General features: G+C 44.3%; 1 protein-coding gene across 8 annotated transcripts in view; it reads right to left on the bottom strand.

The window, feature by feature from the left end:
* Window positions 1–16,549, bottom strand: part of SH3GLB2 (SH3 domain containing GRB2 like, endophilin B2) — a 183,727-nt gene that overhangs the window by 46,751 nt on the left and 120,427 nt on the right. For 4 of the 8 annotated variants that reach the window (XM_077478538.1, XM_077478542.1, XM_077478544.1 and 1 more), the window contains exon 6: window positions 16,027–16,119. In XM_077478538.1, coding sequence (XP_077334664.1) covers window positions 16,027–16,119 — 93 coding nt within the window. Of the gene's footprint in view, window positions 1–1,799; window positions 1,863–15,521; window positions 15,534–16,026; window positions 16,120–16,549 lie in introns of all 8 variants that reach the window. The other 4 variants (XM_077478525.1, XM_077478532.1, XM_077478528.1 and 1 more) reach the window with 2 other exon arrangements.

Raw genomic sequence — 16,549 nt, 5'->3', positions numbered from 1 at the left:
TGCCTATAAAACCCATACAGTAATTACTGTGGCTCTGTGTCCCGTGATGTACAAGAAAAAAGGTAGTTACTGTACTAATTACACTGGCAGGGAAGGGGTTAACACCAGGGGAGATAAAACGGTTAAATGTGTGCCTAGGAGGTGCTTGCTAACTGCGTGGGGGAAGGTAAGACTGGATGAAGACAGAGATCCATGTTTCTGCTTAGCAGGAACACAAGATCTCTATCTTCATCCCTGTAAGAACGGCGATCTGCCTTGTTTATATAAGCAGATCACCATTCTGTCACTCTGGGGAGTGATCCGGCAGATGCTGATTGGCTCCCCTTTGGTCCAATTTGCGTGCATGTGTGTGCCATCCCAGTATCTTGCATGAAATAACATACAGGTACATGGTTTTGTGCAGTAGAGCAGAATATCTGCGTTAGGTGGTGGTCTTTAACTGGCTAAACAGTGTAAGCATAATAAGGTGGCCATTAATGAGATCTCATGAAAATTGCTAATTGTCTGGTGTCATACTGACCCTCTTGCTTCAATACTTTGAGTGAATGACCCAGAAAAATAATAGGAGATGCGTTATTGACTTTTTCCCAACCCCAAAGAAGTGAAGCCAGTGGGTCAAAATAACAGCCAGGCAACTACCATTTCCAGATATGCCCTGTATTTCTTTATTGAGGGGTTAAGCTTTTGCAGACTACACACATAACCTGATTACACAATTTCACAATTCCCCTATGTTTACCTACAACTAGATCAAGAGTCTACTTGACTGAACAGAATATGAATTTTTAGATAGGATCTCAAACAATGGTTGTTGGTAAATCTAAAGTCATGCCAAGTCCTTAAACAAAACCAGTAATAACAAACATGGAGGAGACCATTGCTAAGATCTCCTAAAAGGGTCCAGTTTCAAACTGAACAGACCAGTGTATTCATTAAACCTCATCAATTATGTACTATGTATTAAAGCAGGGCATACACATTACACTTTCTGAGCAACTGCCAATAGATTTATCAATAACCATGTAATATGATGGCCTACGCAATCTACCCATTACATTTATATCAAACCAAGCAGGCCCTTTACAAATTGCATGGTTAGCTTTAGATTTACAAACATCACGTATTATGAGAGCCTATCTAAAACAATCCACTCAGTGACCAAATACATTGTGCCTTGCACTACATTGTTAAAAAAGATAAATTACATAAAATGAATGTACATGAACTGTAATGTGTGTGGCGGTGTAGGGTGCATGTGACATTTCTATGGCATAAAATGTATTCTCAAAGGTTGGGATGTGGTGAATGCAATATAACTCAAGTAAAGCCAATATTGAGATTGGCAAAAGAGCCCATAATTACTGTATCACTATATTTGAACCATCCTTTATTAAACTTGACAGTCTGATTCCTATTCTAATTCTAGTAGGGGAGTGTACAGTCACTGGGGTTGAGTAATAAAAACTGGGGGAATGGCAACTGGAGCAAACGTGCAACTGCTGTACAGATTTCATCTTGTGTTCTCTATGACTAAGCCAAAAGTAAACCTGGCTGGTTGCTGTGGTTAATGTGTCCATTTTGCTGGCAGTTTTCATTCCTTTACTTCCTTTCTTTAGCAACATAGTTGGATGGAGTGAGATCTACACTGCCTGTAGACGGTGCCTATAAACACTTTGTACATACAATACATCAGTAAGGTCTAGAATTGTTAATCCCCCGAGACCTAGACTGTCAGTCCTGAGCAGCTGATAGGGAGTGACGAGAGCCAAGAAAGGGGGGGGGGGATAGATTGATCTTACCGCTGACGCACTGGCCGACAGTACGTAATTACGAGGACGGGTCTCCTGAAAGTCAGGCAAAGCCTGCGGGGAACAGAGCTCATGTCATGCAGGGAGAACATGAGTGACAAAGCAGAAAACAGAAGCACACTAAACAAAACAAAATAAAAATGGATGGAAAAGGGGGGCAGAGAGCAATTGACATCATCTGGACCATCAATGCCCCAAACTAGTTCCTGTCAGATAAAACTTTCTAAGCAAGCCAGATTTCCTTAAATGGCAGACATATTTCACAGCGCTTTGTTTTTTTTTTCCTATTCCTAATTTTATTATATATATATATACACACACACACACACACACATACATATACACACACACATTATAATATATATAGAAAATATATACACACACACAGTATACACATATGTGCATGTATGTATTTATTATAGATCCCTCTCATATTATATTAAAATATATATATATATATATATATATATATATATATATATATAGTTTTTGTTTATATATATATATATATATATATATATCACTTTAAACCATCTTCATACAGTGTCAAAAGTATATCACTTTAAAAACATAAATTACAACTAGCACAGCTCAAGCAGCCATTTTGTATGCTGGGACAATAGTGAGCCAATTGAGAATGCCAATTTTCCTAATTGGTCTGAAATGCAAATCAGTTTTTTTTCTTTTTCTAAAATCTTCCCAAATATTAGTTGTTTAGCACACTAGGTGCATAGTAAAAGAAGAGTTCAGATCTAATTTCACTTCGGCAATCTTTGACAAGTTGGAAGAGGTTTATTGCTTCAAATGCAATAGGTTTCCCATCAGTCTTTATTATTTCTTAATTTTTCAGTATTTATTGTCCTGGAACAATTTTTTTTTAAGTAGTTTGTTTTTTTCCTGGCTGGTTTTAAAGGGGCATAGGCCTATTTTCTGAATTTTCACTGGCAAGACTGTCATCCCAATCACCTCACAAAAACCAGTAAACCAGTATACCTTGCTCAGGCAATGATCAAGCTGGTTCTCTAAAACTTAGGGGCTAAATCAGTGGTTGTCAAAGGTAAAAGGGTGCCTCAAAAAGGGACACATTTAGTAGCTATTACATGTGATGCTACAGAAGACTGAAAACTTGCTGGAGGAAATGGTCAAAGATTGTTCTTCAGGAGTAGCTGGAAACCAAAGTCATACTATTAGTAAACAGTCTGAGACTAGGGTCATGTTGAATGAATCCACTAGACTTTAAGAGGCCCTTTACAAATCAATGGTCCCTCTGACTGCTGGGGCCCAGGAGCTGCACTTCAAACATGGCCACAGGTTCGGCATCAGGGGGCTAATTATTAAAAAGGACCCAACAAAGGTTTTGAAGCCTAAAAACTTTAGATTGAATGGTATGCAGTCAACACTTCTGTCTGTGACCCCATTGGGAAATATTCCCCTTTGTATTTACGCTCAGAAGGTACTGACACTACCATATTGACCCCTATATTTGCCTAATGACGGGTCTTATGAGGCACCTCTTGCTAGGCAGCAGACAGGAATGCTGGGAAGTTTTTATATTGTTTGCGGTTAATTGCCCTATCATTGTGCGTATCCCTTTGAAATTTTATTGTGACCGAGTGGCTGCCACCTTCTCCTGTGCACAGAAAAGGCTGGCTTAGCTTCATACAAGTGACAAGTATATTCTATACTGCTAAAATATAAATGCCAATGCAGCCTGTAGACCAAATATTGTTATTTATGTATTGCCTCAGCAACACATGTGGTTGTTAGGTACCGCCTACAAAATGGCTGCCACAATTTTCCCAGTGATGCTAAGACAAACTTTAAAAATAGAAGAGAAGATAATATTGACAATACGTGCATACTGAGGGCAAAGAGAAATGTTGTTCATGTTTCTAAAGATTACCACAAATAAAAAAAAATAAGAGAGTCATTAGCAATCAGGCATGCGGCACCTGCTGGAAGCACTGTAGGATATCTCCTTTGAGTAAGGTTTCCTGCCCAGTTAATTCATTAGTGCAGTGCAAAGATTAAAAGTACGGTGCACAGAGCCTAGCGACATGCACAGAGCATGAGAAGATGATATATTAAAAAAAAAAAAAAACACGACAGAGAGCTGGGATCCTGGTGCACTTCTACCGAGCAGTAATAAAAACTTCAGCTTATACCATGCCTTCTTATAGGGTCATTCCACCCAAAAGCAATGCTATACATGGGTGGAATATAGTGAGCCTAGTAAGCCCTTATATGTCTGATGCGCCAACAGTGACAGTTTAGGTGGACTTAATTTTTACAAAAGACATAAACATGCCTCAAACGGACCTTAAGCCGCCCAGTTAGTGGCAATGGAGATATTACATTTGCTTTGGCATTCATATCGCTCATTGGTGGCCCTGTTGGCACCCTCCTGTTGGACAAAAGTGCTGGCTGAACAGTGACTGCAGCCAATTAGGTGCGGCCACTGTTTTTGGTATTCTGACAGCAGCGGGCACTGGCTGTCAGAAAACAATAGCAGCAGACACTGCAGAGATGTCCATCAATGCTGTTTAGCGTGTATAGGGGGGAGATTAATTAATCTCTTTCAATCAGCCTGTGGGGCTGAAGGGCTGAACGAGACAAATATTTACAGTGAATGACCAGCTTAAAAAACTGAAACACTTTTTTTTTTTTTTTTCAGAGATTAGATATTCTAATTGGTGTACTATTTATCTGAAACCAATTTAGCTTAAAGATTTTTACTGGGTTGATGAAATTGTCATGGCTGTGTTTTAAATACAGTTATAGGCTCTCCATTAAGTGATCTGTAGTACAGCAAAAACAATGAAGATTAAATTAGGTAAGCATATTTAGCTTTTTTCCAGTCTGAATTTACCCTATACTGTAATTGAAATGAGAGAACACAAACACAGTCACTGTACTGCACTACAAATTTAACCGACACCATGGAACACATACTTGTATTTTTAGAACTAGTAATAGACATTAAGCTTAAAGATGAAATCCAGGTATGGATAATTTTACATAGTTACATTGGTCACAGAAGAGCAGGGAAGAAAGCTGTGTGGAGCACACACACACACACACACACACGGTTCCCACCACTGTGCCAGGAATGGATGGTTGTTTCACTATGTTTGCTGCTCTAGCAAGGGAATAGTCCACCAAGCGCCCGGGCTGGGATCTTCAGGACTGCCTGACACTGTCACTGCTACCTATGCAAGGTAAGAGGGAAAAGTGCCGGGGAAGGACACTGCTCACTCAATAGCCAATGACTGCACATCTGGACTCTGTACAATTTCCGATACTTATTCACCAAGTGCTCAGGACTCAGGTGAGCTCCCCACCCGGGGGGGGGGCGACGACGACGACTCTACTTTTCTAGAGCATTCCAACTACAGCACCCAGCTGACAATTGTCCTCTGGAGACGCAAGAGTGTATGCACTGGGGGTGTAAGAGGTAACTGTGTGTCTCTCTGACCACATCCCCCGCCCACCTTCTTTCAATTCTCTTCTTTTTCATGTCCCCCCCCCCCCCATCTCGCTCTCTTTCCCATCTCTTCTCATAGTGGGAGGGTAGTGCGGTGGTAGGCTAGTGAGGGGTTTGGGGGAGCACTGTGGCAGGCTATCCGGGGGGGGGGGGGGAGACACAGTCCACCATAGACCCCACACAGCCTCTTGAGAAAGAAGTGGGATAAATTTAGATGGGGGTGTCTGATTTTAGTCTTGCCTAGGGCAGCCCAAAACCAAAAATACACCTACGACCTGCTACAGCGATTTCCAGCTTCTCTTGTATCAATGGTAATTTTCCTGGCGCTTGTGGCTGAAATTTTAGTTGGTCTACCTGAACGTGGTTTGGTTTCAACAGAACCCTTCATTTTCCACTTCTTGATTAGAGTTTGAACACTGCAGATTGGCATTCTCATTTCCTTAGATATCTTTTTATATCCCTTTCCTGTTTTATACAGTTCAACTATCTTTTCCCGCAAATCCTTTGGCAATTATTTTGCTTTTCCCATGACTCAGAATCCAGAAACGTCAGTGCAACACTGGATGAAAGATGCAAGGGTCTGTCAGGAGGTCAGAAACTCATTCACCTTTTATACCCACACACTAATTACAAGCAAACAGATCACAGGTGAGGATGGTTACCTTTAATAGCCATTCAAACCCCTTTGTGTCAACTTGTGTGCATGTTATCAGAAATCATTAAACTTTTGATCAGGGTCATTTGGGTAGTTTGTTGTGATTATGATTTAAAAAGAGTAAACAGTTGACTGATAATAAATGGCTTCAGACAAACACTAACCATGAGTGAAATAAATATTTTTGTTTTATCATTTGTATTCTCTGAAAAATGGCCAAGAAATCATAAATTCTGCCAAGGTATGTAAACTTATGAGCACAACAGTATAATACATCGGTCCAATCTATATTTTTTTTTGTGTTTTAACAATGTAAAAATATCCATACCTGGAATTCCTATATAACTTTAAGAACAAAAACATCAATTAAAGGCCAATAAAACAAGCATGCAAGGGACAGGATTATTTTCATTTCAATGTGGTTACAAAAATAATTGAGAAGACATAGATTACCTTTAAGGATAGATCTTCTAGCAAATAAAAACAAGGCATCTCCATAGAAGTTCAGATGCAAAAGCATGCAGATCTTTGTTCACCAACACAGCAACCTAATATACACTGATATAATTATATACTGATCTGGGAAATGTCAGAGAAATTCTTTGCTGAAGATAGATTTAGACTATGTAGATATCTGAATGAAGTGTTTAATGACCTTTGCACTTTACGTCTCATCCATGTCAGATCTAGACTACCCTAAAGGAGCGCAAATGAAAGGTCAGATGAAATCCGCTGGCATTAAACCCCTCCCTTCACAATGCCCTGCCCGTTTTTACCACTAAATTGCAGCTGACAAGGAAAAAGTGCAATGTCGCCACAATGTTATTTTCTATTAAACAGTGTTGGTCAGGGGCTTCAGATATCAAAGATCACAGGCCCCTGGTATGTCTAATAGGGGCCCTGAGAAAAGCATAACTTTAACCCCATTTTGTTACTGGCCGATTAATCGATTATGAAAATAGTAGTTGTCGATTAATCGATTCGTTGTTTTAGCCCTAGGAAGGACTACAATGTGTGTCAGTTTTTTGTCCTGTTGGTGATACTTTGCTTTGCTTCTTGTTCCCGAGATGCAACAGAAGAAAATCTCTACAAAGTGAATACCTTTTTTTTTTTTTTTAAGACAGAACAGGTGTCACCTTTAAAAAAAATCCCCTACCTTTCTGTTCTGGTGACAACTGTAAAATGTTCAATTTCCTATAACTGTCCAGTACTGTGCTGCCTCCTGCTCCCTGTGAACCAAGATAAGTGTGTGAGCAGTTCAGCTGTATGGGAATAAAGTACCATGCCCACCACTGAGTGCTGGCTGGGAAGGGAGCGTCTCTATGCTCCAGGCAATGGTAGAGAGAAGTGTCCCAGGCTTTTACATGAAGTCAAAGCCTGCTGAGTAATAGTGAATGGCAGTCTCAGCCTGGACCCCCAACAGGTCACACCCCAATGCATTTCACTCTGCCCACCGGAGCTTATGCCTCCCGCTCCCCTGCTTTACACAAACTGTCAGGTAGGAGAGTGCTACCCACACAGTGCGCTGTGTGTGTGTGTGTGGGCAGAAGACGCTACAGTTGGGGGGTGATGTGAAGGGGGCAGAGGACACTACTGTGACACACTAGGTCGGGGATCTGCAATTAGCGGACCTCCAGCTGTTGCAAAACTACAAGTCCCATCATGCCTCTGCCTCTTGGTGTCATGCTTATTGCTGTCAGAGTCTTGCTATGCCTCATGGGACTTGAAGTTCTGCAACAGCTGGAGGTCCGCTAATTGCATATCCCTGCACTAGGTGTTCTTCATGTTATCAAGCTTCCAATAAAAATATATTTTTTGGGGGGGATTTTTTTTAAATGGCTCCGCCCAGCCACCCCCTCCTTAGGGGATCTTTAATTTCCTCCATATTATTCGAGTAGATCTCAACCTTTCAAAGACTGCCTACTCCTGAGTCCTTCTCAGTTTCTCTGAATGTACTCCTGACTGACATCAAGAAAAAAAAAAGATCATATTATTCACACCTATGCAGTTTTAGTGCTTTTTGCATTTTGCAGATTTGCACTACAGTCCATTTAACATGGGTTTTCTATGGAACACGTTCTGTAGTGCAAATATGCAAAATGCAAAAAGCACAAAAAATGCATATGTGTGAATCCAGCCTTACTGACCACTAGGGATGAAAATAGGATTTTTTGTACTCACCGTAAAATCCTTTTCTCTGTAATTCACCAACTGCGCCACCTTTAGGAGAGGACTAGGCATAACATGTTATGCAAAACACAGAACTTTTAGTTCCGCCCAAGGGGCAGTCCCTTAGCCAACAACCCCCCAGCCTGCTATTCAACTTCAGTACGTCAACAAGCAGTATAACGTAAAGAAAAATAGGAGGGGCGGGTGCTGTGTCAATTGGTGAATTACAGAGAAAAGGATTTTTACGGTGAGTACAAAAAAACCTATTTTCTCTTATATTCACTGACACAGTTCCTCTCTTAGCCATTGGGACGTCCCCAAGCAGTGCCAAAATGAGGGGTGGGAAAACAGCATAAAAACTTCATCCACCATGGCAAGTGGGAACTAGTATAAAAACTTTACCCACAAAGATGACAGTGTGTGGAAAATCCACCACAAAAACAGGGTGCTCCTCAACAGAGACACACTACCCTCAAACCACACCAAAACTGCCGTAACAAATGCAACAGTGCATTAACTTAAAGGTACTGCATTCTTACCCAAAAAAACAGGAAAAAATTAAAAATCGTATATGCCATTGCAACTATACAGCCGCCTGCAAAACTTTGTGGCCAAAACAGGTATCAGCCAATGCACTGACATCTAACGCTTTACACACTTGAGCGACAGACGCTTGATGTCGGAAGGCCCAAGACGTTCCGATTGCCCTCGTGGAGTGGGCCAAGACCGGAAAGGGGGGCACCTGCCCCTTTAACGCATAGGCTTGTACTACAATCTGTCTGATCCACCTGGAAATGGTGGCCGACGAGACCGCCACGCCTTTCTTCGGACCAGCCACCGAAACAAACAGGGAGTCAGACTTCCGAAAGGGAGCTGTGGCAGGCAAATACACCCTCGGAGCCCGAACCACGTCCAGGGAATGAAGGGCCACCTCCTTAGGATGTGTCGGCTTAGGACACAGAGATGGTAACACAATGTCCTCATTGATGTGAAACGCTGAAACCACCTTTGGCAGAAAAGAAGGTTGCGGACGCAACACCTCCTTATCCTTGTGGATGACCAGGTAGGGTGACTTGCAAGACAAGGCCGCCAGTTCCGAAACCCTCCTGGCCAATGTAATGGCCACTAGAAAGACCACTTTCTGGGAAAAAGTCAGAGGGATCTCTGATATTTTCAAATTGCGTTTTTTGCAGAGCCGATAACACCAGGTTCAGATCCCACGGGGGTAACGTGTGGACGCACCGGAGGAACTACATGCCACACCCCTTGATCAAAAGTGCTCACTAGAGAGTGAGATGCCAGGGGTGGCTGAAAAAAGACAGCCAAAGCTGATATTTGTCCTTTGATGGTGCTCAAAGCCAACTTCTGGTCTACTCCTTGCTGAAGAAACAGCAGGACCCTGGATATAGAAAAAGGAGCACGGAAGCCATCCTTTCTCCTCACACATGGAGATCTATGCCTTCCAAGTACAATGATATATCTTCCGGGAAGAAGATTTCCATGCCCTCAGCATAGTTGGGATCACCGAGTCCGAAAGACCCCGGTTCCTCAACACCTGGCTCTCAACAGGCATGCCGTTAAAGCCAGTGATGTTAAAGCAGGATGGAGAATTGGACCTAGAGACAGAATGTCCTCGTAATGGCAGTCGCCAAGGAGCACCTTTCACCAGGCACATTAGGTCTGTGTACCAGGGACGCTGAGGCCAATCTGGGGCAATCACTATTACTGGGATCCCCTCGGCCTCCACTCTGCGAAGCAGACGTGGTAACAGTTTCAGTGGAGGAAAGGCATAGATCAGCTGGTACTGATTTCCACGGAGCCACCAGCGCGTCTGATGCGTCTGCCCACGGATCTCTTGTCCTGGACACGAATCTCGGCACCTTCTGGTTGAGACGGGAGGCCAGAAGATCCACGTCTGGTGTGCCCCATCCAGGCACAGTAGCCTGAACACCTCCGGATGCAACGCCCATTCTCCTGGGTCCAGCATCTGGCAGCTTAGATAGTCCGCCTGCCAGTTCTCCACTCCCAGGATGTAAATGACCGACAGGGCCGGTACATGTCGCTCTGCCCACCGAATTATGTGAGCGAGTTCCCGTGTGGCGGCCAAACTTCTTGTTCCTCCTTGATGATTGACATATGGGTCAACTGAACTCTCATTACTCAACCCCAGCCTGATAGGCTGGTGTCCGTTGTGATCACTATCCATTTGAGAGGTAGGAATAACTTCCCAGACTGAAGTGCCGGGGACCTCAGCCACCAGAGCAGGGAACCCGTGACTAACTGGCTCACCTGAATCTGCCGATCCAGGGACAATGGAGATTTGTCCCATTTTGTCAAAATCTCCTTCTGCAGGACTCTGGTGTGAAACTGGGCATATGGTACTGCCTCGAAGGAGGCCGCCATGAGTCCCAGGACTCGCTTGCAGAAGCGTAGTGATGACCACTTGCGGTTCATCAGCAGTTTCACCGCGGCTCTGAGAGTCTGCAGCTTGTCTGAAGGGAGAAACACTCTCGCTTCCATGGAGTCCAACAGTAAGCCTAGGTACTCCAAACGCTGAGTCGGTACGATCGCCGACTTCTTTCGGCTCAACAGCCACCCAAATTCCTGTAGGGTCTGCATGGTGATTGCCACATCCTCCTCTAACTCTGAGGCGGAAGATGATCTCAGGAGAAGATCATCTAGGTATACCACGATCGTGATCCCACGCTGCCATAGCAATGCCAAAACAGGAGCCAATACCTTGGTAAAGACTCGGGGGGCTGATGCCAAACCAAAAGGGAGAGCCACAAACTGGTAGTGGGCTTCCCCGACTGCGAATCACAGAAACTTCTGATGCCGAAGGTATATGGGTATGTGCAGGTACGCATCCTGGATGTCTAAGGACGCCAGGGAGTCCCCTTGACGGAGTGCAGCAACTACTGAGCGAACTGATTCCATTCTGAACCTCTGTACTTTCACCAAGTAATTGAGGGCTTTTAGATCCAAGATTGGACCTACCCCTTCCTTCTTGGGCACTACAAACAGGTTTGAGTAGAACCCCTGGAAACGTTCGAGTCTGGAAGAGGTACTATTAACACACAACTCAGCAGGTCCCTTACCGCCCCCAAAAGGGCCTCCCGGCGAGCTGGGAGCACGGGTATGCTGGAGGGGAATAATCAGTTTTGCGGCCAAAAGAGGAACTCTATCTTGTAGCCGGAGGAAATCAGATCGCAGACCCATTGGTCAGACAGCCAAGAGGTCCACCGGGCTGCAAACTCCCAAAGGAGACCCCCCCACCCGAGTTCACCTTCATGTGGTTCCAGGGACGCTTTGGTCATTCAGCGGTCATCCTGACGGGCTGAGGGCGCTTGGTCGAAGCTCCAGACAAACGAAAAAGCCATTTGTGAGCGGAAAATGAGGGCCCTTGCCTATGGCGTGGCTCCTAAGCCTTCCTGGCCTGTGGGAGTAGAGTACTCTTACCACCTGTGGCATTTTTAATAATGTCATCCAAAGAGGCTCCAAAGAGCCGGTCGCCAAGGAAGGGAAGATCCGTCAGGGCTTTTTTGGATGCCTGGTCAGCAGACCAGCATTTTAACCAAATCAGGCGCCTCAGCACCACTGCTGACACTAAAGCCCTGGATAACAGAGGGAGAGTATCCAGGGCCACGTCACAAACATACTTCAGGCCTTGCACTAGTTAGTCTGCTAGTTCCACGCAGACAGGAGAAGCCTGTTCTCCCAATTCGCGGTGCAACAGTTTTGCCCACTCAGTTAGTGTCTGCGACACAAGTGCGGATACCAGTACTGGTCGCATGGTTGACCTCACAACCGTAAAAGAAGGAATGGGCAACTGCCTCGGCCTTCCTGTCCGTGTTGTCCTTAAATGCAGGAGTCCCCTCTACCGGGATCATGGTTGCTTTGTTTAACCTGGATACTGGGGGGTCCACGACCGGAGGAGCCAACCATTTTTTGAGAAGGCTCTCCTCAAAGGGTTAACGCACAGCCATTTATTTAGGGATCGAAAAGGTCCGCTGCGGTCAACCACCATTCCTTGTAAATGAACTTGTCAAAATAAGTCAGATACGGGAACACCTTAGATGAACGGGCTATCTTACGGGACCCAAAAGGGACCGCTACATCAGCAGGATCTGCTGGCTCCTGAATCTTCAGGGTATCACGCACAGCTGTCATAAGTGCTCCAACAAATGCTTTGTCACGCACGGACCCGGACGGGGACTCATCCTCACTGTCTGAACGGTCCTGGTCAGCGTCATCTGAAACAACAGAGCAGGGGACATCAGCCTCAGCAGGACCCGAGTCTCTCCCCAGAGGACGGGGGGGGGCAGGGGGCGCTTTTTAGCACCTTTGCGCCTACACACCGCCTCCATCTTGGCAACAAATTAATTGAGGACTGCCGACAAAGAGTCCAGAGGCACTGCACAATCTGCAGGCGAACCAGTTGCAATTGCCTTGATTTCGAGGGAAGAACCACCAGTTTCTGAAGCCATGCTGACCCTACCCGGTCTGCCACCTGATGGGGACTTAGGACAGTGATGGTCCACCCTGACTGGTTCTGCGCTGTCCAGCTAGTAGTGCCTGTGTCCCTTGCCAGCTCCCAGGTGCATAGGAGATCACACTGTGTTCATCCAGAGCTGCTGCTTATGGCGCTGAAACCGAGCCACAATGTGTTCAGGCTCCAAGAAAATGGCTGCCGAGCATCCAGTATAAAGGACAAAACACAGGGAAAATGGCCGGCCCTCACAGAGGCTCCCAGTCCACCTTGTGCCAAATGTGTGGAAGGGAGACAGGAACATTCATTCACTTACTGTGGTCATGCCCCAAAGTACAGGGACTATGGACACAGATTGTAAGATTCCTCCATGACGAAATGGGCTCTCCAGCCACGCTGGACCCAAAAATGTGCCTTTTAGGACTCTTGCCAGACTCGACCGACAGGTACATGAAGACATTTTTACACAAGACGTTATTCACAGCACGAAAGACAATAGCTCGGAAATGGATGAGGACTTATCCCCCGAGCATTGCAGAATGGAAAGCAGAAATAAACAACACCCTCCCTTACAAAAAATTTATATACACCAATAGGGGATGTCCTGAGAAATACTACAAAATCTGGGACAGGTGGCTGCAGGAGTCTAGCACTTGTTCATAGCCGGTTTATGCACAATACATAGTAATGTAAATAACAAGCAGATCCTCCGGCCCCTGGGTAGTGAAGTAACCCAAAACACTGACACAAGGTACCCTTTTGCTTTATTTATTTCATGCATAAAACGTGATGGGACATTGAAGATTTGAGATGGTTATACAATTGTTATTTGAGGAGCTGTACGATCTGTAGCATTTTTGTAACTGTAATCTGTAACATGTATGCACTGTAAATCGCAATAAACCTGGTTGATTTAAAATAAACCTATACGATTGCGAAAATGGCCGGCCCTCACCTAAGATGGCAGCTGAACACTGAATACCATGATGGACAGTAACAGAGAAATGTTGGTGAACAGCCTGCAGCGATCGACAGACACAACCAGCAGGCACCCCCCAGGTAGAGAAAAACACACATCAGGGCACAGCCAGACAGCGCAGTCCCGCCCAGGTGAGAGCCCCAGCACATGACACACATACTGCTCAGCAGCCACATGCAGCATCACCCATAGGGAGGGGGGAGGGAAGATAGGGACAGGGAGAGAAGAGAAGGAGGTGAGGGACCCCCGAATCGACCTCCCAGGGAATTCCCAGCTGCTCAGGCCCACCGAGGCAGGGAGAGCTGTAATTACCAGTCCTGCAAAGCTGGGAGACATTCCATCACATACCTACTCTCCGATCAGTACGGGGTGACTGTTGGCCCGCCACACTGTGACACAGACATCAGTAGCCCAGTCATATGTGTGCCCCGGAGCATTAACGCTCACCGACCACCTATGGAGCCAAGGTACATTGTGGCTGACCCAGTGCATAGCACTGGTCTGTACACGCTCGCTGGCAAGGCTCGAAAGACTACAAGGATAAGGGTATCCAGCCTGTCGCCCAGCCGGCTGTTGATAGCAGACCACAGGATCTTTAATCTTGCTCAAAAAGCAAAGCTTCTGTGGAAAAAAACATGGACTGATGGGCCCGCAGGGTTCCTAGGTCCTTCTCCTTCACTAGGCAAAATAAAACTGAGACTGCATGGCAGGCTGGGGGGTTGTTACCTAAGGGACCGCCCCTTGGGTGGAACTAAAAGTTCTGTGTTTTTCATAACATGTTATCCCTAGTCCTCTCCTAAATGTGGCGTAACAATCCAATGGCTAAGAGAGGAGCTGTGTCAGTCGGTGAATATAAGAGAAATTGGAGTTTGCAGCCATGTATAGTTCACCCTGAATTTTACATGATGAACTAAATGGTCAGTTCACCCACCCACCAAGCCCCCAGCTGCTGCATCTGGAAGTCAAAATTTATTAGCAGTATACCTACCACCACCAAATAAATGGCTTCCTTCTCTTTGGTTGCTATGAAGCTGGTATCTGCCTGCATCCACGTACTCAAGGATATTGTGTGGGCTGGCTGCCTGCTACCTAGCAACCAGTGATTTCATGAGTTGCTAAGACAGCAGAAGCCACACATTGATTGGTTGTTATAGTGCCCATCCAGCGAACTTTGCTTGGTTCACTCACTGCTGCATCACAATATCAGGGTAATAAAATTATATTAATACACATTATATGTATATATATATATATATATATATATATATATAGGCTGTGCACAAATTATTATACTTGCCTGTCATAGGGCAGTTCCTGTAATGAAGTTATTATGTTTAAGATGCTTCAGCCATCAGATCTAACATAAGAAAACTATTGGCAGTCACGTGATCAAACAGCTAAGCCAAGCCCTTAGTCACATGATCTCTGCTGAAGTGGAAGATGACAAACCAAGCTCACTTCTTATTTGGCAGAGATTATGTGAACAGGTTTTTTTGTTACTTTACTGAGACTGAAGAGAACATGGAGCTGCATTTCCTCCAGGATAGCGGACTACTGCAGCCCTTCTGTTACTCTTTATTTATTCACGCCAGAATATAAATATAAATATATATATATATATATATATATATATATATATATATATATATATATATATATATATATATATATATATATATATATATATATATATATATTTTTTTTTTTTTTTTTTTGGAGAGGTCACAAAATCAGACTGATAATAAATCACTCTCGGAATGTACATGCATTTCCTGTGTCTGTGTAACCATGTCTACCCTTCCTGCCATGCTCCCTGATCCCCAGCCAATACAACGGTAGTGGAAAGAAAAAAAAAAACTGTCAGATGAGAACAAGAAAGCAAAAAAAAAAAAAGGAATCAGCTATCACAGCAAAAGGCCTTGACAACAAATACTCACATCCCCTTCGAGCTGAGCAAATTATGGGGAAAAAAACAAAACAAAAACACAGAACACAAAAAAAAAAAAAAAAAAGACACCACAAAGTTAGTGAGGGACAAACAAACAAACAAAGGGAGGAGTTAAATAGCAGCCAGTCATAATAGATTTAGGATGGATATGCCAACTGAGCCTACCCCATCAGTATGATACATTCCCAGGCAATGTTTTACAATGTAGGTGCAAATATATCATAGCCAATCAGAAATCCGCTTTCTTCACCTGTGCCCATGCTGTCAAGAAAAGCTAATTTCTGATTAGGTGTTATGAGTTGCACCTGAGGGGATGATGTCCACCCTTTACTATACCAACCATCCCTCCACGCCATAAACTTGGATGAGAGTGGAATGATGTATGGGGAATCATGTTTAAATGAGAGGCATGTGGATTTGGAAATATGGTCCCTTTTAAACCCTAGAAAGGCATGCACACCCACAAGGAAAAGTAATGTAAGTTTGGACTTTACCGAGGCTTTGGCCTCTGCTGCTTTTGCCTTCTTAAGTCGTGCTTTGCAAGCATCAAGATCTAAACGGCGGTTCTGCAAGATTCTTCTCTCCTTCTGCAAAACACAAAAATAAATCCAAAATTATTACTTAAAACTGAAATACATGATGCATCACAGATCTTTCACCAGCCAACGCAACTTGTTAAATTTAGTAATTTTAGATAATAGAATGCATAAGCATGTACATACACCCAAACACTGGGACATTTATACGCTGACACATTTCATCTATTGAGCCTGCAGACTGAATGGGAAAAATCCAACAGATTCCTCCATCCAGGATACACAGTGCAGATGGACAAAACGCCCACTGCAGCTTTTGTATTTTGACAGCCAGGTCCACCACCTCTCAAAGTACCTGTAAAGTCACTGGGTATGGGTACTAGGCAGGGATGCCCTCTCCCCCCTCTTATTTGCCCTTGCAAAAGAACTCCTGGTGGCTAAAATTAGGACCAGCTCTCTGGTTGAGGGTTTTAAATATGGT

The sequence above is a fragment of the Lithobates pipiens genome, unplaced genomic scaffold (assembly GCF_037356315.1).
Source record: "Lithobates pipiens isolate NorthernLeopardFrog02 unplaced genomic scaffold, aLitPip1_a1.2 Scaffold_1, whole genome shotgun sequence".
In the NCBI taxonomy this organism is placed as follows: Eukaryota; Metazoa; Chordata; class Amphibia; order Anura; family Ranidae; genus Lithobates; species Lithobates pipiens.
Note: the sequence above shows the minus strand (reverse complement) of the source record. Positions and strands in the feature narration are given on the sequence as shown.